This window comes from Chanos chanos, chromosome 3 (genome assembly GCF_902362185.1).
Source record: "Chanos chanos chromosome 3, fChaCha1.1, whole genome shotgun sequence".
Taxonomy (NCBI): Eukaryota; Metazoa; Chordata; class Actinopteri; order Gonorynchiformes; family Chanidae; genus Chanos; species Chanos chanos.
This window is the reverse complement of record NC_044497.1, coordinates 48620432-48643360: the sequence shown is the minus strand read 5'-3', so window position 1 is coordinate 48643360 and position 22929 is coordinate 48620432. Positions and strand designations below refer to the sequence as shown.

The 22929-nt window shown below is 40.6% G+C and overlaps 1 protein-coding gene across 1 annotated transcript in view; it reads right to left on the bottom strand.

The window, feature by feature from the left end:
* Window positions 1-22929, bottom strand: part of whrna (whirlin a) — a 57377-nt gene that overhangs the window by 13866 nt on the left and 20582 nt on the right. Inside the window, exons 2-6 of the mRNA XM_030769446.1 lie at window positions 20034-20252; window positions 16872-16997; window positions 9814-10022; window positions 8521-8557; window positions 224-436 (exon numbers count right to left, since the gene is read on the bottom strand). Coding sequence (XP_030625306.1) covers window positions 224-436; window positions 8521-8557; window positions 9814-10022; window positions 16872-16997; window positions 20034-20252 — 804 coding nt within the window. The remainder of the gene's footprint in view (window positions 1-223; window positions 437-8520; window positions 8558-9813; window positions 10023-16871; window positions 16998-20033; window positions 20253-22929) is intronic.

Sequence of the window (22929 nt, the reverse complement as noted above, 5' to 3'; positions counted from 1 at the left end):
TCACATACACACACACACACACAGACACAGACACACACACAAAACAAAAACAAAAACACACACATATGTACAGAATTATTCTTTATCTTTCCATAACTCTCTCTCAAACATACACACACACACGCACACACACACACACACACACACACACACACATACAAATACACTCCCTTCACATGTGCACTCCCTTCACAAAAACACACTTTGAGTCAGACACACCTACCTTAGCGTGAGTGTTAAACAGTTCAAACAGTGCCATTACTAGCTGTTCCACACCAATGTGAGCATCGCGGTATTCCTCCAGGTAGTAGCCCATAGTCTGTCTCTCTGGCTCAGTCAACAGGTGGCGAGCTTGTTCCTCCAGCATTGCCCTGGACTGGTTCACCAGACTGGACAGCGTCACCTGAGAGCCTGCCACACCTTTATAGAACCCTGACTGCAAAGAGAGAGAGAGAGAGAGAGAGAGGAACAGTGGGAGGAAGTACCAGATGTTAGAACATGATCACAATGAAAATATGGTGCATGTCCACTGTGTTGTACGTAATAAAAATGATTCCACTTTGACTCTGATGAAAAGTTTTCTATTATCTATAGCTGGTCTTAGAAACAGATGACGATGATGAGTGGGAGCTTGTTTCTATATTTGAAAACCTCCACAGTCTTGCTCACTGAGGCTATCATCAAAAAAGGTGACTAATTTCATTTGTACAAATGAAATATAGAGCGCCTGTCATTTCTCTGCAACTCCTCCCTCTCCATCTTCTCTTGGCATTTCGTACCCGTAAAACTGCAGATTTTTTATTGGCTTTTTAATCAAAATCTCCACTTCAAAGTCATTTGTAATTGGACTGCGTATACATGAGGGAAAAAGAGAGAGAGAGAAAGAGAGAGAGAGAGAGAAAGGTCAACCTCTGTGCTCTCTGTCCCCAGCGCTCTCCTGAGTCATCCATCTGTCCTGCTTTGTCACAGTCCTGTAGTGGTGTCCCCAGCCCAAAGTCAAAGCACGGGGCCTGCTCAGGCCATCACTAAGTCCACTTACTACCCTAATGGCCTTGGCACTGTGCCTCCATTCTCTGTCCTTGGACAGCTCATCTCTCTTTCTCTCTCTCTCTCTCTCGCTCCCTGTCTCATGCACTTTCTTTCTTTGTTCCATCGAGGGTTTTTTGCTTCTTTTTTCTTTTTTTTGGTATAACTGTAAAAGAGGTCCACCTGAACACTCCTAGACCCCAGTATTTGGTAGTCTGTCTTTTTGGGCTGTGTTCTGGACAGATGCAGTTAGACTGAATGATTGGACTCTTTATTAAACAGATAAACTGTACACACCCCTGAACTGGGTTCAATCAAGAGAAAGACATATAGAGAACACAATCATCTCTTCAATCCTGAACAAGTCTGCAGAAGCAAAAGGCTCCATTAAACTCATTTTAAGATGGATTCACTATTAAAACATGGATATAAATATTATTATAAAGCACTCAAACGGAAATGGGTGCATTCACGTTGCATGGCATAACAAGGGTTGTCAGTGTATGTCTAGAAAAACAAACAGAGCTTGTACCAGTGAGCAGTTCGTCTGGGACAAACACAAATCGCTGCCTTGGATGTGTTCTTTTTTTCTTGCATGAAAATGGGAACACTATCTGTCAAACGAAGGAAAAGAACTCAAGTCTAAGATACTCAGGGAGCAAACAAAAAGCACTAAGGAAAAATGGGTGGAAGAAGGTCAAGAAGAAAAGGAGAGGGGAAGGTGAGCAGTTCTGGAAAATTCAGAACTATTCCGATTTTTGCTCAAAAAAAAAAAAAAAAAAAAAAAAATATATATATATATATATATATATATATATATATATATATATATATATATATACATATATAAATAAACTATTAAATATCCCTGAACAGTAACAAATTTCAACCAAGCAAAGACTGAGGAGCCCCTGGTACAGTCGCCGCAAGTACTCAATTGAGAGTCTCCAAGAGGGTTCATGCTTGCACTAAATGATTATCCAAGAAAAATCACGTCACATGTGAGTTGACTGAACTGAGAGCAGAGCACAAAGGCAGTAAGCTATAATTCAATCTGCTGTTTGGCACACATAGACGGTATGCAGTTTCCATATTTAGTCTGTGTTTAGTCTTGGTTTAAACTTAACATAGACGTGATCTCCACCAAAATACAGGACAAGTAGAAGAACAATATCAAAGCAAGAGGCCTGACTCTGTTCTTTTACTTTTAAAAACAATCAGAGAGGCCCTCTAGCTGATGATGCCACCAAGGTTTGAAAGAGACTAATAAACTAGAACTACAACTCTCTTGACCACAAATTTATTGCACAACCAAAGCACTAGTTCAGCAAAAGTGGCGCTCATATAACATAGCGAAGTCCACCGTAATACGTTGTGAGTGATTATAAAGAGTCTGTCTGATCAATAAAGCTTTGAGAATTTCATTAGAAAGATAGTGGCCATGACTGCATCAATTTCAAAGCTATCATCTCAGTTCTTTAATCATGTGAATTTATAATCACTGGTCAATATCATAATTATAGACAAGGCAATGTTCTGCTCCTTTGGATCACTAGCCATTGACACAGAGAGCAAATACTGCACTGCACAGCCGTTGGACTTTCAAGTTATATTGAACTAAAGTGAAGTAATTAAGCAACAAATCCAACCACAGCTGAGGAAGCAGTGGTATAACTTACTTCTGTAAAGGGCAGTGAAGGACACTTAAAGAGGGTGGTTTAAGCCATAGCTAAAATTCCATTCACATTCTGGCACTAAACACAAAAGCATTGTGGCAGCTATTGATCCAGTGAATTAATAGAGGGGGTTAAGTTAAGAGGAGATTGAGGGCCGGCGGGGGAAGCGTTTCCCTCGTGATGACAGAGATAGCCCCAAAGATCCTCAACATTGATGATTGTGTATGATTTTCAGATCGATGGGCGTACCAGCGATGCTATTGTTTAATAATTTAATAATCTTCTCCTGCCCTCTACCTCTCTCTCTCTCTCTCTCTCTCTTTTTCTCTCTCTGTCTTTCTGTCTCTCCCTCTCCCTCTCTCTCTCTCTCTCTCTCTCTCTCTGTGCATTCTGCATTGATATTGTTCGAAGAAGTCTCTCCGGGGAAATCCATTAAACAAGACTAATTGTAATAACAGATAACAGATAGGCTAACAGCATCCAGACAGATACACCACTGACTGTTGCGTGATGTGTTTATATGCTCTGTTCTATAAGTGATGTGTCTATGTTCTGTTCTATAAGTGATGTGTCTGTATGTTCTGTTCGATAAATGATGTGTTTGTATGTTCTGTTCTATAAGTGATGTGTTTGTATGCTCTGTTCTATAAGTGATGTGTCTGTATGTTCTGTTCTATAAATGATGTGTTTGTATGTTCTGTCCTATAAGTGATGTGTTCATATGCTCCGTTCTATAAGTGATGCATTTGTATGCTCTGTTCTATAAGTGATGTGTCTGTGTGCTCTGTTCTATAAGTGATGTGTCTGTGTGCTCTGTCCTATAAGTGATGTGTCTGTATGTTCTGTTCTATAAGTGATGTGTCTGTATGTTCTATTCTATAAGTGATGTGTTGGTATGCTATGTTCTATAAGAGATGTGTCTGTATGTTCTGTTCTATAAGTGATGTGTCTGTATGTTCTGTTCTATAAGTGATGTGTCTGTATGTTCTGTTCTATAAGTGATGTGTTTGTATGCTATGTTCTATAAGTGATGTGTCTGTGTGCCCTGTTCTATAAGTGATGTGTCTGTATGTTCTGTTCTATAAGTGATGCGTTTATATGCTCTGTTCTATAAGTGATGTTTGTATGCTCTGTTCTATAAGTGATGTTTGTATGCTCTGTTCTATAAGTGATGCGTTTGTATGCTCTGTTCTATAAGTGATGTGTCTCTATGTTCTGTTCTATAAGTGACGTGTCTGTATGTTCTGTTCATTAAGTGATGTGTTTGCATGCTCTGTTCTATAAGTGATGTATTTGTATGCTCTGTTCTATAAGTGATGCGTTTGTATGCTCTGTTCTATAAGTGATGTATCTGTATGTTCTGTTCTATAAGTGATGTGTCTGTATGTTCTGTTCATTAAGTGATGTGTTTGTATGCTCTGTTCTATAAGTGATGTGTTTGTATGCTCTGTTCTATAAGTGATGCGTTTGTATGCTCTGTTCTATAAGTGATGTGTCTGTATGTTCTGTTCTATAAGTGATGTGTTGGCATGCTATGTTCTATAAGTGATGTGTCTATGTTCTGTTCTATAAGTGATGTGTCTGTATGTTCTGTTCTATAAGTGATGTGTTTGTATGTTCTGTTCTATAAGTGATGTGTTTGTATGCTATGTTCTATAAGTGATGTGTCTGTATGTTCTGTTCTATAAGTGATGTGTCTGTATGTTCTGTTCTATAAGTGATGCGTTTATATGCTCTGTTCTATAGTGATGTTTGTATGCTCCGTTCTATCAGTGATGTGTCTGTATGTTCTGTTCTATAAGTGATGTGTTGGTATGCTATGTTCTATAAGTGATGTGTTTGTATGCTCTGTTCTATAAGTGATGCGTTTGTATGCTCTGTTCTATAAGTGATGTGTCTGTATGTTCTGTTCTATAAGTGATGTGTTGGCATGCTATGTTCTATAAGTGATGTGTCTATGTTCTGTTCTATAAGTGATGTGTCTGTATGTTCTGTTCTATAAGTGATGTGTTTGTATGTTCTGTTCTAGAAGTGATGTGTTTGTATGCTATGTTCTATAAGTGATGTATCTGTATGTTCTGTTCTATGAGTGATGTGTCTGTATGTTCTGTTCTATAAGTGATGCGTTTATATGCTCTGTTCTATAGTGATGTTTGTATGCTCTGTTCTATAAGTGATGCGTTTGTATGCTCCGTTCTATCAGGGATCTGTCTGTATGTTGTGTTCTATAAGTGTATTGTTGGGCTTGATTTATCACAAGTAATTCTGGGAGCTTAAAGCTTGATACGAAATTATAATGACGTTATCTTCATCTAACATTAATAGGAATATCAGTGTCACCTTGCTTTTAGGATGATAATTCAAATGATTTAAAGGCTTGGGTTAAAGAAAGTGTTACCTTTTACAGCTTTGTCTTATCTATTATCTCCTGATCAATGAATTTTTAATATGGATATTTCTCAAGGAGCTTGGTAGGCCTGTATATATGAGGTGTTTTTAAACCAGGTTCATCTCAAACGTATGTCTACAGTGAGCCTTTACACGGAGCGTTACTGTCTCCAGGCTTATTCATGAACCTGAGACTGAAATGGCCGATCTGTTTTAATTAAATCCCATGGCGTATGAATCGTTTGCATTTTGACGCTCGCTTAACAAAAAGTGGCACCACAGCATATCATACCCCAGGGCCGAATACGGCACAAAGAATTTTGTGGAGGTCATCTCCTTTGGGGAAAAAAAAAGAAGAAGAAGAAGAGGCAAAAAAAAGGAAAGTTAAGCTCACCCTATGAGGCAATCAGATATTTTCATACTTACTTATTATCTTGCATTTCAGAGCTGACAAATGTCAACACATGATGTAGTGCTATAAATACAGAAGACTCAGCAGGTAAGCAGCTAGAAAACATATGGAACTATATCTATATATTGCTTTCGGCCTGACCAGGTAGACAGATCACATCATATTGAGATACTTGGAGATACTGAAGGGAATTTGGTAATATGACTTCCAGGCAGATCAGCATTCAATTAAAAAAAAAGAAAAAACCTGAAACCTTCCCACACAGGCAGAACACATAAGGCAGTAACTGAATGTGTGTGGTTGTGAGAAAATTTCTGTATGTCTCAAGTGCATTTCAGACAGAGAATGCAAGCGCATGATACCAGTGTGCAGAGGTCCGTGTGATAGTATATAAATGTGTAAAAGTTTAATTAATATTCTATACATCAACAGTGATGAACAAATTACCACAATGGATTTTAATTAGAACTCAGTTACACAGGTTCTATAAAGCATAAGAGTGTGAAATGTCTATTGAATTTGAAGTGATGAAATGGAGATAAATAATTTCACTGACATTGTCCACACTCTATCACTGACAAAGACTTTACCATTTATCTTCTGGAGTTATGGGAAAGTTTTGTCTCAAAGACATGTCCTCTAATCGTGTCCTTTATTCACAGATTTTTGTGACACTTCTGTTTCAGTGACCATTAATTGACCTATACTTCATGAACCCAATCAGCAAACCAATTAGCAAGCACACTTGTGTGTGTGTGTGTGTGTGTGTGTGTGTGTGTGTGTGTGTGTGTGTGTGTGTGCGTGTCGGAGGTAGTTACAGTGCTTCTGTGCTGTGTAATTGATTCATTTACATGAGGAGAGACCAATATACCCAAAAAAAAGGAAATGAAATTAACAACAGTAATTGAAAAAATTTGACATGGACTCTGTCTGATCAGACATCTCTAGAGTTAGTTTGTTTCATGCTGCAGTTAAATGTTACTTAATTACATGCACCAACAATTCAGTGATGTATTTATTCTGCACAGGTATGCAGAATGGAAGAATGATCCTATATGGAAAGTGAAGCCCATTGCTGACAGTTCAATGAAGTCCAAGTCTTTAAACAAGAATACTTCCACTATGGTAAATGATCTGTGTAGCATCTTAACTTCCCTTCAGAGAGACGGGATACGGCAGCCCTTCAGAATGCTAAATGTTTTTATGTATTCAGCACATCTGTATCCACAGCATAAGCACAGCTAGTCTTTATCTGCTGCATGTTTCATCTATTGTCTTCTCCTTTCATAGGGATTAAATGTCCTGTTATAATAATGGGTCTATTGTGATATTCTTCTGTGCATAAATTGCTTTCATTTGCATAGGACCTTGTGAAGTTTGTTCATTAGGTAAGTCACCTTGCAAGCATGTTGTCAGGGCCCCCTGTCTCTTTCTCTCTTTCACCACTCTCTTTCTCATTCCCTTTATCTCTCCTACTCTCGCTTTCTCTCTCTCTCTCCTTCTCTCTCTCTCTCTCTCCCCTGTACTTTTCACTCTCTCTCTCCTTCCTTGCCGGACACCTCACGTAGGCTGTTGTCTGGCCGGTGAGGAGACTAACATTGCTTGACTTATGAGAAGAGCGGTGTGTCGTGACTCATAAGTGTAAGTAACAGGTTTGACGGATCAAAGTGCGAAAGCAGTGACAGCATGACATGGTCTCTTACAGGAAGGGGTTGTTAAAAACCGACACCCCTCACCTCCGCCCACAAGGTCACACTGTTCAACCAACATCAATGCTCTCCTCTTTAGCACCTTGTTTTTTTTTTTCCCTCTGCCCTTTCTTTGTCTTTTGATGCTCTCTGCTTGTTCCCTCCATCAAACCAATATATCCCAACTGTTTAAACATAGAATTCCATCAGGAGAAGCCAGAGATATTAAACCCACAACCCTACACTGTAACTGTGGACCATAAGGTCAGAGTTAGTTACCATTCTCCCTGTAAGTCTATTTCTCTGTGGAAGACTGAAAAGCTGTGAAAGGACAAAATGTTCCATGAGCGATGCAGGAAAAAACCCCCAAAACAAAACAAAACTGAAGACCATTGTTTTCCAGCACAGTGATTTGTGGTCATAACTCTGTTTTTGTGTTAATTTGATCACTAAAGTTCGATAGAAATCAGGATACAAACACTCTTTATTTATCAGGACAAAGCAGATAGACCTTATCTGATCCATTGTACTGTTTGATAATTGAACCCAGCTAATCTCCACAGAGATAATGCCTGTGTACACCACAGCAGGATCCAGCAGTATCTTCAGTGATATATAAGCATAGCCAAAATTCTCTGGGTTTATTATCCATTAGCTCAGAGGCTGTTACAGATTAACATCTGACACATCTAAAACATTAGAATACACCATACAATGCATCTATGATGAGGGTAATTACTACTGATGGGAGAAAAGTTAAGAGAAAATGTCTCTCTGTGATCCACACACTGCTCACCCTCCTCCTATGGAAGTAGAACGTATGGTGTTTGCTGCTCCAGTACAGCAGTTTCACCAGTGTTAAATTAATGGCTGTGACAGTAGTTATTTAGACTCACACTGGACTGCAGCACTGGGCCACAAGACCAATGTGGGACTACAGAAATAGTCTCAGAATTAATCTAATACTGCCGAATTTGCTGTGTGTGTGACCTCCATTGAGAATCTCTCTCTCTCTCTCTCTCTCTCTCTCTCTTTTCAACTGGGGTTATTATATAATCTGTTTGGGCAGATGGAGGAGTAAAGCCAAAGTTGTGCAGACTGTTTCCAACTTTGTACATATGTATAAACACATGCGAAGCACAAACAATTAAATATTCATTAGTTGCAGTTTGGAGCGGAAATCGCCCAAGGGAGATGTTACAGAAATACTAACATAGCTAAATCATTAAGAATGGTGTCAACAAGCCGCTAAAAAAAAAAAAAAAAAAAAAAAAAAAACAAGGAGAACGATAAAGAACAAAAACAAAAACAAAACAAAAAAAAACCTTACCTTTCCTGACGCAGAGGCACCTTGATCCAGCGAGAGCCTGGAGGCCACAAACAAATGAGGTGAGATGGCAGTAACTGGCTTTAAAGCACTTTGCTGCTCTCTGCATATTCTACATCCCCCATTTAACTGGCAAAGAACCCCATACTTTTTAAACATTAGAAAGTGACTGTTCCAGACATTAGACACAATGCCTTTCCCAACTGTCTCAGCTTGAGAACAGTGCTGTTAAACTAGAGCCAAGCGGGAGAGTGATAAACAGTCCTTTATAAAAAGCAACCTTGCATTTTCTCCTCAGTGTGGGATCTGAATCTGAGAGCTCCCTTCAACACCCAGCATCCATTACTGCTAATGACAGAGAGCTAAAGCTGGACACAACCGAGCCCTGTTAGTACATACACGCATACACACAAACACACACACACACACACACACACACACACACACACACACACACAACCCCATACAAACACATTCAAAGCAAACTAATGCTAGCAGAGGAATGGAAAACAGTCAATTCACAGTCAATTCTCTCCAAGCTACAAACAGGTATAAACATCCTACTTTAGCGCCATAATTTTCTCCTTCACTACAAGGGTGGTAATGACTTTTTAGACCATAAGCAAACTCATATATCAACAGGCAAATCTTAGCTGGGCCTTTGTGGCTTATAAAGATGACGAGATATGGAAAAATCAAAGGCCAGCCTATTGTGAGGCTCTCTTTAAATGGCAAATTAAACTCTGCCTTGGAGTGACTCCTAGATTCAAATTAAATTAGCATGGCTGAGCATAAAATTGGTCATTAATAAAATGCAAACATGAAACTTCACCACCCACGGACTATTTATGTCAGGCCAGGCAAAGTTTACCATTAACAAGCCTCCGGACAGATATTACCTTTCCTGAGTCAAGCAGCTAGTCTTAGAGACAGGGATTAGGCCATTTCCTGGAACTAAATTTCATCTTCACTGCAAGTTCTCCATTCAAAATATAATTTAGTCCAGAACAAGTCTTAATCTTTGTCTGGGAAACCAGCCCATACTGTTGGTTTCAATTTGATCAAGAGCACTCTAAACACACAACCTAATGCTGTGTCTCAAAGTCCCGAGACAATTATTATTCAGCGATTCGAAAAGTCATGATTCATAAGACGTGATCCTCGACCACTGCGGGTCACCTGTGTTTGAGTGACTGCTAATAGCCTCAAATAAGGTGACCACAAATCATCTGTGCACGACTTCCCATCGGTTCCTCCGCTCCTCTCCCACATTCATTTTAATCCAGTTTTCCTTACCCTGCCACGCTGCCACTGGCCGAACTCTCCGCGATCTGAGAGCTTGAGATCCACTTGGTTTCTCCCACCACGGTGCGAGCGTGCGGCAGGCGCCCGACGTCCTTCACCGTCATCATCAGGTGGCGAGATGATTTGAGTACACGCACCGCCTCGTCGTGAGGGATGTCCAGGAAACTACGTCCGTTCACTTCCAAGATCTGGTCGCCCACCTGTGGATCAGGGAAGGCACAGACAGGATAGGGTGGGCAGACTGGTGCAGGGAGAGGAGGTACAGACTGGACGTCGCACGAGGTTTAGAGGTTAGTGATAATGTAGGTGCAGGGGGTTGCAGTATTGAGACATGAATACGGTTTATCGTCAAGGAAGACGTTTACATTGAACAGAAATACTTTATGAAATGTGATGATGACAATATGATGACACTTACATCCACCTGTAAATACACAAACAGGCACGCAGACACACACACACACACACACACACACAAACACGGCCTGCTAAATGAAGCACATTGAGTTCTAAGCTTAGACAAGTTCAGAGTCACGTCTCTGTGTTTACTGCTTTCATCCTGCAGCTCCACCTTAATGACTCCTCCTCATCCCGCTGTTTTTCCCTTTATTCCTTATTTTCTCGGTTTCCATCTTATCTCTCTCTTACACTCTCTCCCAAACACACTCGTCTGATGCTTATGTATATGAGGGATGTAGCTAATGTTGGCCTCTATGAAAGGATTAAACAGGAGGTAACTGGCAGAGAGAAATTCACATCTTTCCTCTCCCACCTGGATCAATGCCTGAATCTGCCCTCAGTCCTGCCAGAGAGGCTCCAGGGTAATGAAACAACTACCTAAGTCATGACAATATTAATAAATGTTAAGCTAATCAATACGGACATGAATAAGAAGATTTTTTGTGTTCTAAGCAAACAAGGGAGAGTGCGAATCGATCGATGTAAAGAATGCCGTTGGCCTCACAAACTCTTTCAGTGGAACTGTAGCACTCGGGTTTATTTAGGTTTTTTGTGTGTCTGCTTTCATCTGAAGACCAAATGGGCACCTTTTCTGGATTGTTTATGTATTCAGGTGCACAGGCACGAAATTAACAGGGTATGCTAAGCCTGCAGGCTTTTAGGGATATCTCTAAAATACAGGGATATCTCTAAAATACAATGTCAAACTTGCTCTCAAGCAACATTTACCTTGGGGAAGAACTATTAAAACTGGAGTATAAACAATTTGGACTGTCTTTTGTTTCCAGCGAGAAATCATACATTTTTAATTTCATTCAAATGCCCAGAGTGTGTAAAAGTAATCAGAGATGATAATCACATGTCTGCAGTGATTACATTAAAAAGCACTAAAGTATTTCAGAAGGTAAATCATTAAACCATAACACATTCAAAATCCACACCTACTGAGCAGAAGAAAGCATCCACAGATATGATGACAATATCTCTACAAGGGATGGGAGACTTAGAAAATCTTTGAGTGAAATCATACATGTTCTAGCTAAGTATCAGCACAAGCCTTGGGAATTTCTTTAACTTATCTGATTCACTTAGGAATGGCTTTTGGGTTCTCTGAATAAACAGTATAGAACCACATAATGAAGCTGTTGTAACAGGCAGGGAGGCAGTCCCCACTGTCCACCTACCGCTTCATTTTCTCTGAACTGCTAACTTGATCATCTTCAGTACATTTGACCTTCAATATCAGTAGGAATGGACATTACTCTAAAAAGAAGCCATGCAGACAGGATGGATCAGTCAGGGAAGAGATGAATTGTTAACAGAATAGAGTAAATGTCCATTCTTCCTATATAGCCCTTTCATTCCCTTGCACTCTCCCCCCCCCCTCTCTCTGTCTCTCTCCGTCTCTCTCTCTCTCTCTCCTGTACTTCCATGTATCTGTCTTGATTTGGGAGGACACAGAGAGAGAAAGAGCGCAATAGAGAGTAAAGGTTCAGCATGCTGACATTTTACTCTTTTCTTTGTGTCTGTGATAGAGGAAGGGGAGCTAAAAGAGATTAGATATTGACTTGGCCTGCTCTCTTCCTTTCCGCGGTCTGTTCTTTTTGCAAAGTTAAGCCAGTGTGCCGCTGACACGGGAGGTTGAGGGCCTCTGTAACGTGCACCATTGTTACGCACACGAGACTTCTCATCTCAAACTGGAGTCAAACGTACACAGCGCGATGAAGACCTTTGGCCGAGTTTGACTGTAGTCGGGTTCATTGTTGTGCACTGTCACGAAAAATATAAATAAACAGAAAAACACCTTGGCTACATCGTTTGTTCTTTTACGTGAACATGCATGAATGTACTGTAATGTAATACAATGCATCACTTTGTGGACTGTGAATTGTTAATATGTCATTAAAAAAGATTCAAATAAAACCAACAAAAAGTATGATGCCAGAATCTGCTGACACTCTGAAGATGCTGTCATTTGTAATTACGACATAAATACTACGCACATTTTTAATCTCCGTTCTTCTGCTTCCATCTGTTTTCCTCTCTCTTAATGATGTTTTGTTCTGATGAAGTGTTATGATCTGTTAACTTGCTAGGGAGTAATCAGTTCTGAGTTCATTTCATGCTTGTATTCGATGCTTTACAGTTCTACAGTGCAATGTCAGTAGTCAGTGGTCTCGTTCTCCATTAAGAGATTGATTGAGGATTGAGTTATGTCATTCCCACTCCAAGACTGGGAAAAACATAAAAAAAGACAAATGTTAGTACTACTACAAATGTTAGAGTACTACTTAGAATTCCTGCATACTGATAGTCTTGCTACAACATTTTCTTCTTCTTCTTCCTCTTCTTCTTCATCTTCCTCTTCCTCTTCTTCTTCTTCTACTTCTACATTACCATCCCTTTTCTCTCTATCTCGCTGAAGAAACACCGTGTTCTGCAATTGCCTTCAGAGCTACTTGACTTAATGTCGTTCAAAGAATTGAAAACGCTAAGATGTACTAATGTACTTTTCAGGACCATAGTGGGAATACTAAATCCGAATAAAAGTGATCATTCACAGACTATTTGACTATTTTTTTTTTGGATGTTTTGCATGGCCTGAATAAAAAATGTCACGATGAACATGCTGCACTGCTCTTAAAGGTCACTTTAATACTCTGAGGGAACTTCCTTTTATGATTGACAGGTTCTCCTGCAGAAGAGTCAAGACTGAGGGTAATGACATCAGATCTACGAATCCCTGTTTTTATAATTGGTAGGAACATAAAATATAAGGAAAAAAAAAAAGAAATTCAAAAAGTTCTAAAATGTCTTAACAAAAGTCGATATACATTTCGGCACTCCGGAGAGAACAAGGATTTATTGAAAGTTGTTAAAATGGAAGGAGTTCAGAGGGTAAAACTTCTCATGAAACCCTAATTCTTTGTAAAATCCTCAAAGCTTTTATTGAATCTCGCTTGTTAAACATCACCAGCTCAATACCTCTGATATGAATCCTGACAGGTGGAAACTTGAAAAAGACAGTCAAGTTCAGTCATACTGAATATTTCAAGAGCTCACAGAGAGTGGAAAATGATGAAGATGATACAGAAATGTAGTTTTGCATTTGAACAAATTAATCCATGAGAAATTTACATTTCTGCCAGCAAATTAGCAAAAAAGAATTCTGTTTTATACAATTTGAGTGTTTTCATATAAAATGTATGAACTTATATACATACATCATAAAGTATGTATGTATATGCAAATTCTGTTTCAATATTTACACGTAAAAGAGAAAGTGAGAGAGAAACAGAGAAAGAGACAGAGACAGGGAGAGAATGAGGATGGATATGATGTATGTCCAATGTTTTATTGAGGAACAGTACCTAAAAAGAGGGAGATGCTTAAGTCCAGTGGTCTCTGCACTGATAAATGATTGGGCCTTCATAAGCCTGAACTTCTATGTAATCTCTCTTTATGGGGTAACTTCAGTTCTATAAATGCTTTTTCTTCCAAGCTTTGGTGATGTGATCATTACAAATTACGAGGCGGTCCCATTAAAATGTTTTACCGTCCCCATGCCAAGAGTGCTGCACTGCACCATCACTTCTCCACTGGGCAGAATTATGGAATCTCAGCTCTAGTCCAAAAGTGAGACTGCAACAACAAAGGGCGGAACTGCACAACACACACACACACACACACACACACACACACACACACACAAAGTTGTTCAAACAACTCCAGGCTTGTGATATGACCTCCCCTGTGACTTTCTCTTTGTTTGTCTACCCAGACTCTTTCTCTCACTCTCTCTCTCTCTGTTTCTGTGCATGTCAGTTAGTAATGAACACTTGCAAGTCAAGATGCAGGTCAGCTTCCCCAGTAATCACACCATGCAGTGAGAGGTCTAAATGCTGAGAAAGAGAGAGAGAGAGAGAAAAAGAGAGAGAGAGAGAGAGAGGGGGAGGAGATTCAGAGGATCTTTATTGATGAGCCTATCTAGGAAGGTCAGATTCCCCAGAAGAGCAGACACCTGGACGGGAATCTCAATGTACGCAAGGCAAATGAGCTCCTCAAAGCCCCAGCACTCTTCAGTACGCTTGTTATATCCTTCAATTAAAACTCTATGGGCCTTTACAGCCATTAAGACCACCCAGCATTTCACAGCTGCACTTTATAAGAGCTCTGTTCTCCACAAGTGCTGGATGAGACAGACGGGAGAAATAACTGAATGTTTACAAACAAGCCCCGATTCCCGTCAATGTCACCGTGGTCATAGTCATTATTGCTGTGCCGGGATTAAAGAGATCCCTCAAAACATTCAACAAATGACTGACCCAAAAATACACACTGGCCGTTTTTCTTTCTGACCGCGAAGCAAACCCTCTCTTATTGCGTGGTTTACTAAAGAGGCTGTGAGGACAAACTGTGAAAAGTCACTCATAGACCACATCAAAACAGGCAACATAGTGAGATTGAACACAGGATCCAAGATTTGGGAATAATACTTCAAATGTATGTATGCCATTTGAAAAAGGTAAAATGATGTCACAAAATCAATAATGATGTTATTGGCTACATCTGACACTCTTAATTACCAGTATACTCCGTAATATTCATCAACGCTTGTTTTATGCTATTTTTGTTTTGTTTTTTCAATATGGCACAGTAGGGTTCTCTCTGATTCATTCAATCCATCTGGGGACGTGAGAGAGAATTTCCAGAAATGGAAATTTGCCTTTTACTCCCCATGTTTATCTTGTCACGGTCATTTGTCTGCTCACTAAATGCGTCTGACAGGAGCCTGCCACTGTGAAAAGACAAGAATTGTTTTTGCCATTGTTCTGCCCATTCCTTGGGAGGAGACATTTCGATTTCCATAGGTGAACAAATTTCTGCATTTGGGTAATGCACAAACAGTCCTGGGCATTACGGAGTCAACGTCTGCGTGGAGCCGCACCAGGCCCTGAGGCAATGGGCTCATCTGGCACAGGGCAGCAAGAGCAAAGGCTGGGGGGGGCGGAGGTGGATAACACATGGAAACCGGGGCCGCTGGTCTGCTCCCCCTCTAATAACACGATCACTCAAAATATTGCCCAGCCTGCCAGGAAGGCTCGCTGGCTCAGAGAATTCTAGATCGGAGCGGTGGAAGGTTGATGGAAAGAGTGGACTCAGGTATACACAACCTCCTCCTCATCCATAAACAGCCCTTGGCTCAGTAAGAACATTACAGCTACTGAGGCAGATCATAACAGAAATGCCACATTTAGAACTCGCCATAAAACAGTAACATAATGACATCCGTAATTTTTGAATGATTTTTTTTTTTTTCAGTTCTGAAGCCCGTTTGGATTAATCCCCTGAGAATTGTTACATTTGCGCATATCCTAGATCATACGTACTTAACTGAGTGCGTTTGCGTATAGGGACTTGAACATGTGTGCTTGTGTGAATATGAATACATTCGTATGTGTTTTGGGCGGGTGTGATTGTGTGTTTGTGCATGTGAGAGTGCTGTAGGTTATTTGTCAAACGCCTTTGTGCATTGATGTGGATCAAAAACAATACCAGTGAGATGAGGAGACATCTGTGGGACAAGCGATTGATGTGTAATTTATTTGTCAGGTCAGAGCACTGTAAGTAACCACTGAGCCAGGCTCCTACATTCTTCCTGTTAATGCACACTTTTGTACTCTGCTTGGTTTGTAACAAAGTCTACTTTGAGAAAATTTGAATGTTTCGCTCCACAGAAAGCCATTTTACACACAGTCTCTCTAACTTTCTTCCTGGCCTTTGGTAATGATGGTATTTATCTACAATCACAGTTCCAAATAGAAAGGCAATGCTGTGTGAAAATGGAATAAATGCAGGTTGTCTGAGTAAATGACTCAATGGTTCAGCACGTTCAAGAGCGGATTGACTGAGGAAAATCACGCATTTAGACAAACGCTCTCTGTCCGACACGCGCACACACATACTCACAGGCAGACAACAACAAAGTAACAGGAACCAATTAAACGTTAAATACTTTCCGAAACCAGAAAACAAAATGGAAAATGATTTCCTATTGGGTTTGCTTCGTGTTAAGCCTGAACGCTGTCTGCAAGTGGCATATCTGTCTGTCAGCAGGTAAAGAGAACACTTGTCCCTCACACTGCCTGTGTCCATCTGCATCTCCCTACTGAGCGAGTTCGTGCCTCATCAACACATCAAGGATCAAGGCTGATCAATGTAGGTGTAAGAACTGCCCGCTGCGTAGCCCTGACACACACATAAACACACACACACACACTGCACGCTGCGGTAACCTATCAGACTTGGAGTACGCCGATAGACTCTAATAACACAGAGAGAGGAGTCTGAACCACATTGCCCTGGGAAGCAGCAGAAAAAAGACAGATTAGCAGGAGAGAGAGAGGCAGAGACAGACAGAGGGACAGAAAGAGAAAGAAAAAAAGAGAGAGAGAGAGAGAGAGAAAGAGAGAGAGCGAGGGAGAGAGAGAGAGAGAGAGAGAGAGAGAGAGAGAGAGAGTAAGACACATAAAATGAGAGTGGTTAACCAGTGAAGGAGAGAACAGTTGGGTAGCTGAAGAGCATAGTACCTTCAGTCCCCCAAACTCAGCAGCAGAACCGCGATCCACCCCAGTGATGTAGATCCCCAAAGCGTACTCAGCTCCTCCTCGAATCATCAGACCTAAAGAACGCCCATCATCCAGCACTAGATTCACCTATGAAAGATGGAGAGAAAGAGAGAGAGAGAGGTTATAAGGAGGCACTACATTAAATATGAGCAGCTTACTCAATTCCCTTCAGAGGGCTAGACACAAATAAGCCACAAAGATACGCTGTCAAGTACAAGACCCCAGAGAGAGCGCTAAAGCAAAGAATGTTTTCTCCTGCTGAGAATGCAATGGATCACTGATAATGCTTCAGCATTTCTTTTTAATTTATTCAGTAAACAAAAGCGTCGTCTAACAATAAACAGTCAATTGAATGTGCTTTGGGCATATAGTGGAGCAGAGACTTTATGTCCGCTGGTATACAATAACAAAATGATTTTGTTTGTACATAATAAAAGAACTTGTTTTCTGAAAGGATCACTAACTCGAAATTGCATAAAAATGGACAATATCTCTCAATGGCAATGCTTCAATCTCTCTCAGTGGAAAACAAAAGTGCTATGAAGTAGAGTACATCAATACGTTTGCTGAAAACCAATCAGATTGCTCACATTTGCCCTATCCATCACAAGGTCATCAAAGTAGACAACTCAACTCAGCAGGCACGCTGAAAGATCAATGTAGCACTCTGCTTTGTACCAACACACAGCCTCCAGCTGAATGCCCAGGGTCAACACTGGCCAATAGAAGAAGCCAATTCTTGCTAGTGCTACAATGCTAAAGGTTAGCAGCAGTCATGCCTGAAAATACAGTGTAGTGGGCGCCATCCAATCCCTGTGCATTTGCTTTGAGTGTCATCGTTTATAATGCCACACATTCATAAATGCCTTGGAAGTGAATTATAGTCAGGTTTTTGCGGAGCCTTTCTGGTATTTGCAAATGGATTTTTAAAGTTCAGTGGGTCTCCACAGTTTCTCAAAGTCGTGTTTGCCATGGGGGTTTTTATCAAAATGACTATAAATTGCTTTACTTTGATCTGCAATTGGGTAAACAACATCACAGGAAATGAACTCCTCTTGCTGGGTTTTTCCACCCCGCTAAGATACACCACTAGACCAAAACACTGTTATGGACAAGATTTCTCACACTCGCTGAAGATAAACCGGACTTTTGTAGAATTTTGCTACAGAGTTTCAGCCAGACACAGATTTATATCTGGATTGATTAATAGACGTCTAAATATGAGGAGACAGGAGGTTTAGGCGTAAGGATGTTAGAGAAACAAGCAATACAGATTCAGAAAAAGGATAAGGAACAAATTCGTTTTTCTTTACTCTTGGAAACAATCAGGAACTAACTTTAATTCAATATCCGCTGAGATCAGAACAAACTTCTCTATAATTTGTAATGAGATACCGGCGTACAATTCCACAAGCTCTAACAAATGAGTAAGGAAAAGCATGAAAAACCTTCTGAATACCTCAGTATACAAAATTCAAGACAGGTGTAATACCTGCAAACCACAAACATCTGCTATTGACTCTAGATGATTGAACTGTTGGACTTGCACCCAGTCAAATACACAGTTTGTTTCATACCCACACACTGACTAATGATCATGATAATCCAGACTTCATGCCAAAGGAATCCTCTGTATTGGCAAAGACTTAATGAACATAGACTTAATGATAGAACAGACAGGTTATTTCAAAATACAGTCGTGAAGTCTTTACCCAGAAAGTCCACATTGTGGTAAAGGGCTTTCTATTTGTCTCCTTGGCACAAGCACAGACACACACACACGTAAGGAAAAAAGAAACAACAATTATTTCTGTCACTAAGCCACATTCTCTTTTAATCAATGGGCAATCTTTCATTGAAAAAAGGAGGGAACACATCAAAATATTAAGTAGGTTTTCAGTATTCAGTAGAAGTGAATGCTACAAGAAACACTCTCAGCTGATGTTGGAGAGTTGCTACAAAAGCTTAAGATCAGCGCGGGAGAACTACTTCAGAAACATTTAGACATTTTCAGATGAAAAAAGCCCCAGAGCTCTTCTCAGTGCAGCAGTAATGGAGGAAACACTACAGAACACACTGGGAATGTCTTCGAGAGACAGCAGTTAAGCATGCATATTGCAAAGACAACTTCAAGAATTATGCAGGATTTCTATGTCTCTTCGTCTACACTTTTCCTCCTTAATGTTCATTCTAGTTATTCTAAAGTGCATTTGGCTGTCCCAGATTGCAAATTTATCTTAATTTAATTCACAAAGCAAAAGTAAAATACAAGCAAAATGAAGCCAAAACAAAACACTCCTTACATTCATGGTTTACACTTAAACTTACACTTTTACGTTACCTGAAATCTTTATTTTCGGAAAAGGAAACCATCACCACAGTGCCAAACCAAATACAATTCTATATTACATTCATTTTTACTGACTGTAGGAGTTATATGCAAGACAGATTCTGAAATATATGGACTCCTTCAGACTATGATTTGTGAACAATGCATTGTGCCACATCTACAAACAGTTCTTTTAAAATAGTTGATGAAAAAGTTTCTCATAAAAACACCAAACAAACATTTAAACGACCCCCATCCCCTCTCAAACACACACTCACACGTACACACACATATTTTCACACATACACACAGACACAATCTTTCACGACAACACAACAAAAACAGCCTTTAAGCCATTATGTATTGGAGATTGGAGTCCAGATGAGAGATGAGCCTTTTGACACAGGATAAGGATAGAGTGCGGCAAAAAGCACATAGTTCATTGGTTCCCTGATGCCAGAGATACCAATCAGCCGGCTGAAGGGATAGACACATCAAAGGACAGGCTACAGAGCCTCTCTGTCGAGAGATAACGCAGTGCTCTGTTAGGAAAAGAGAGATAAGCCCCATCTCTCTCCCAAAGCCCGCTTCTCAGCACTGCTTTCATCCTTCACAAACATTTTAAAATAAAAATCATAATTAGAAGGAATCCGTGTAACGGTTTCATGGGAGCTCATTCTAAAAACTATCGGTGTCTGTTAACGATGCCGGAATAGATAGGGCATTCATCTAATCCTGCTCTGTTTGACTTAGAGGCTGCATTGGTGCTTTGTGATGCACGTTCGTGTACTCACTTTCTTCTCGTCTCCCTCTTGCAGCAGCTGCATGTGACTGCGGCGTTGGCTGTCTGTCCGGCGAAGAGTTGCGCTTCGGTGCTCCAGCAGGTCAGGTGGGGGAGACACGCTCCGCCCCGCAGGGTCGACCCAGGTATAAACATGGTTGGTGACATAACCGCCTGGAATACGCCCAACCGAACGTACAGACAGGCACAACTTCTTAGATCCTTTCAGAACCTGAGAGAGAGAGAGAGAGAGAGGGATGGAGAGAGAGGGAGCAATGAAAAAAGTGAAAAAAAGTAAAAAAGAGGCAGAAGTTCAGAGGAAAAGAGAATGAAGTGCAAATACTCATTCAAGCATTTTCTCCATCAGATTTTAACTACCTTATCTCTTACTCACTCACACACACACACACGTAGACTCACTCTCTCACATACACGCACTAACACGAACACACAGAGAAGTTCACTCTGAATCATCTGATGAACTGAAAACCCTTCTTGGTCTTGGCTCATTGGGTTCTGATAGTCTGCAATGGCTGCTATCACTTCACAGATCAGATGTAGTGGCGTTTGAACAGCATGAGGCAGCAGCTGCATTCAGGTGTGAAATGACACCTTACTCCACACTCACACATTTCCTACTGTATTCTTACACGAAAACTAGACCACATACCAAAACAGCACTCCATCCGCTCCAATTCACTTTAACATGCCCCACAGACACACAACATAATTTCACAAACATTCTCGGTGAAATGATCAAGAGTGCGTGTTATGCGCATCTTTAAAAAAAAAAAAAGGCGATCTAAACTTTTGAATGTTCCACACTAAAGACAGTTTTCCCTCAGTAGCCATGAGTTTGGTTTCTGGATGATTCAAGAGACATACCAGCAGCACTTTAGGCAGGTTATAAGCTTAGAACTCTTAAAGAGGCATTATTAATATTAGCTAGTTCCCATATATGGACTATGAAATCAGTGAGCTGAAATCACCTAAATGAAATTAAAAAGGATGTTATTCAGTGATTGGAAAATCAAAAATTATAATGAGGGGGTGTGGCTCATATGAGGTTAGACCTCTTTGCTAAAACCCGTTACAGTAATTAAGTAGTTCAGAGGCCATTTTCACATAAAGGCTCAATATAGAAAATGACATTATATGTGAGAGCCCAAAAAATGAGGGAGCACGTTGAATGTGCTACGAAAGGCAAGAGAGAGACATATAGCGAGACATAGGGAGAGAGAGAGGGAGAGAGAGGGAGAGAGAGAGAGTGTTGTGGAAGGCTGATGGGTGAGATAATTCCGAGAAATGGAGCAGTCCTGTTCCCATGGAGTGTAAGAGTGTGTGAGTGATAAATAAAAGCATTGCTGTTAATGTGCCATCTCAGCCACAAAGTGCTGACTGTAACATTACCTGATAGAGTGTGTCAAAGTGACAAGAAGAGAGAGAGAGAGAGAGAGAGAGAGATAGCATGTACAACGCAAAGGACAGCAGTACTGTCTATCGTTTAGAACAAACCAAATCACTGGATTGACAGACACTATAGAATGGTTTGCTCATGATCTCTTTTGAATAGCAGTGAAGGTGGAAAAACTTTGTTTTGTTGGCTTTTAGAAGGTACCAGTGAACACTGAAATATGTTGGGGTCCTGTCTCTCAATAACATTTGTTAAAGGACTGTAGAAACTCTTGGGTTCCAAGACCGAAAATGCTCAGAACTAAATGTTCCCTGCAACTTAGGAAGCTTGGTTAGATTCCACCCCCTCTTCCCCACATACTCACTCATCCACCCAGCCACCCAGCCACACACACACATACACACACGCACTCGGACACCCACGCAAGCACACACACACACACAAACACACCCTCACGCTCTCGAACTCTCTCAAGTAGCCTGCAGAGAGACTTTCTCTCTTTCGGCTCTATAGTGTTTTATTGGCCCCTCTGGACATGGTGTCAAATAAACTGAGAACCCAGTAATGCATGAGTGTTCGTGTGTGTGTGCGTGTGCATGTGTGTGTGTGTCTGTGTGTGTGAGTGTGCATAGGTACCTGTGCATTTATCTGTATGTATTACAAGTAGGGTGATGTGTACATGGAGTACAGGCAGATCAACATGAACACTGATAGAAACAAAACATGCATAAACATAGAATGGAATTCATTTGTTGAGATTTGCATAACAAAAAGGGGCCAATTAGGAGATCATAGGAGGTAATTAGGTCTGGTTTGCAGTAGTGCGTGTACAGAATCTGATTATGTGTTTATTCAGGGAAGGGAGAGAGAGAGAGAGAAAGAGAGAGAGAGAGAAGTATTTACATGTTTTTGAATCATTATGAGTGATGCCATGGGAAATCAATGTACGTAATGGTCAAAATGCAACAAACTGCAGTGTGTGTGTGTGTGTGTGTGTGCGCGCGCATGCATGTATGCGATGTGTATCAAACTCTGAGAGAATTAATAGAGAGCAATGTTTAATCACAGAGTCATGCAACATGAAGCAAACCCCCTTCAAAACTGTTCAGGCCTTAATCTATCTTCCTTCTCTTCCTTTCAGCTTGTCTTTCAATATTAGCGAACTATAATTCTCTTCAGAGATCTAATCTTTGCAAAATACTATTGACAGCACACATTATTTCCCACCCGTGCCTCAATCAGAGACGAGACAGAAAACAGTCGAGTAACAAATCTTCATAAATAAACAGACGGGGCTAGGCAATCTCCAAAGCTGGAATTAAACATCACTACCCATCCAAACGTACGCAGTTTGCCCCACAGATTTGTTCGATACCATATGATAACACTTGACACCGCAGTCATCACTCATTAGCCGTTAGCGGGTCGGAGGGGCGCCCTCAGAAGGATCGATATCGATATGGCTCCGGTAGGTTAGTACAGTGAGTCCCCAGAG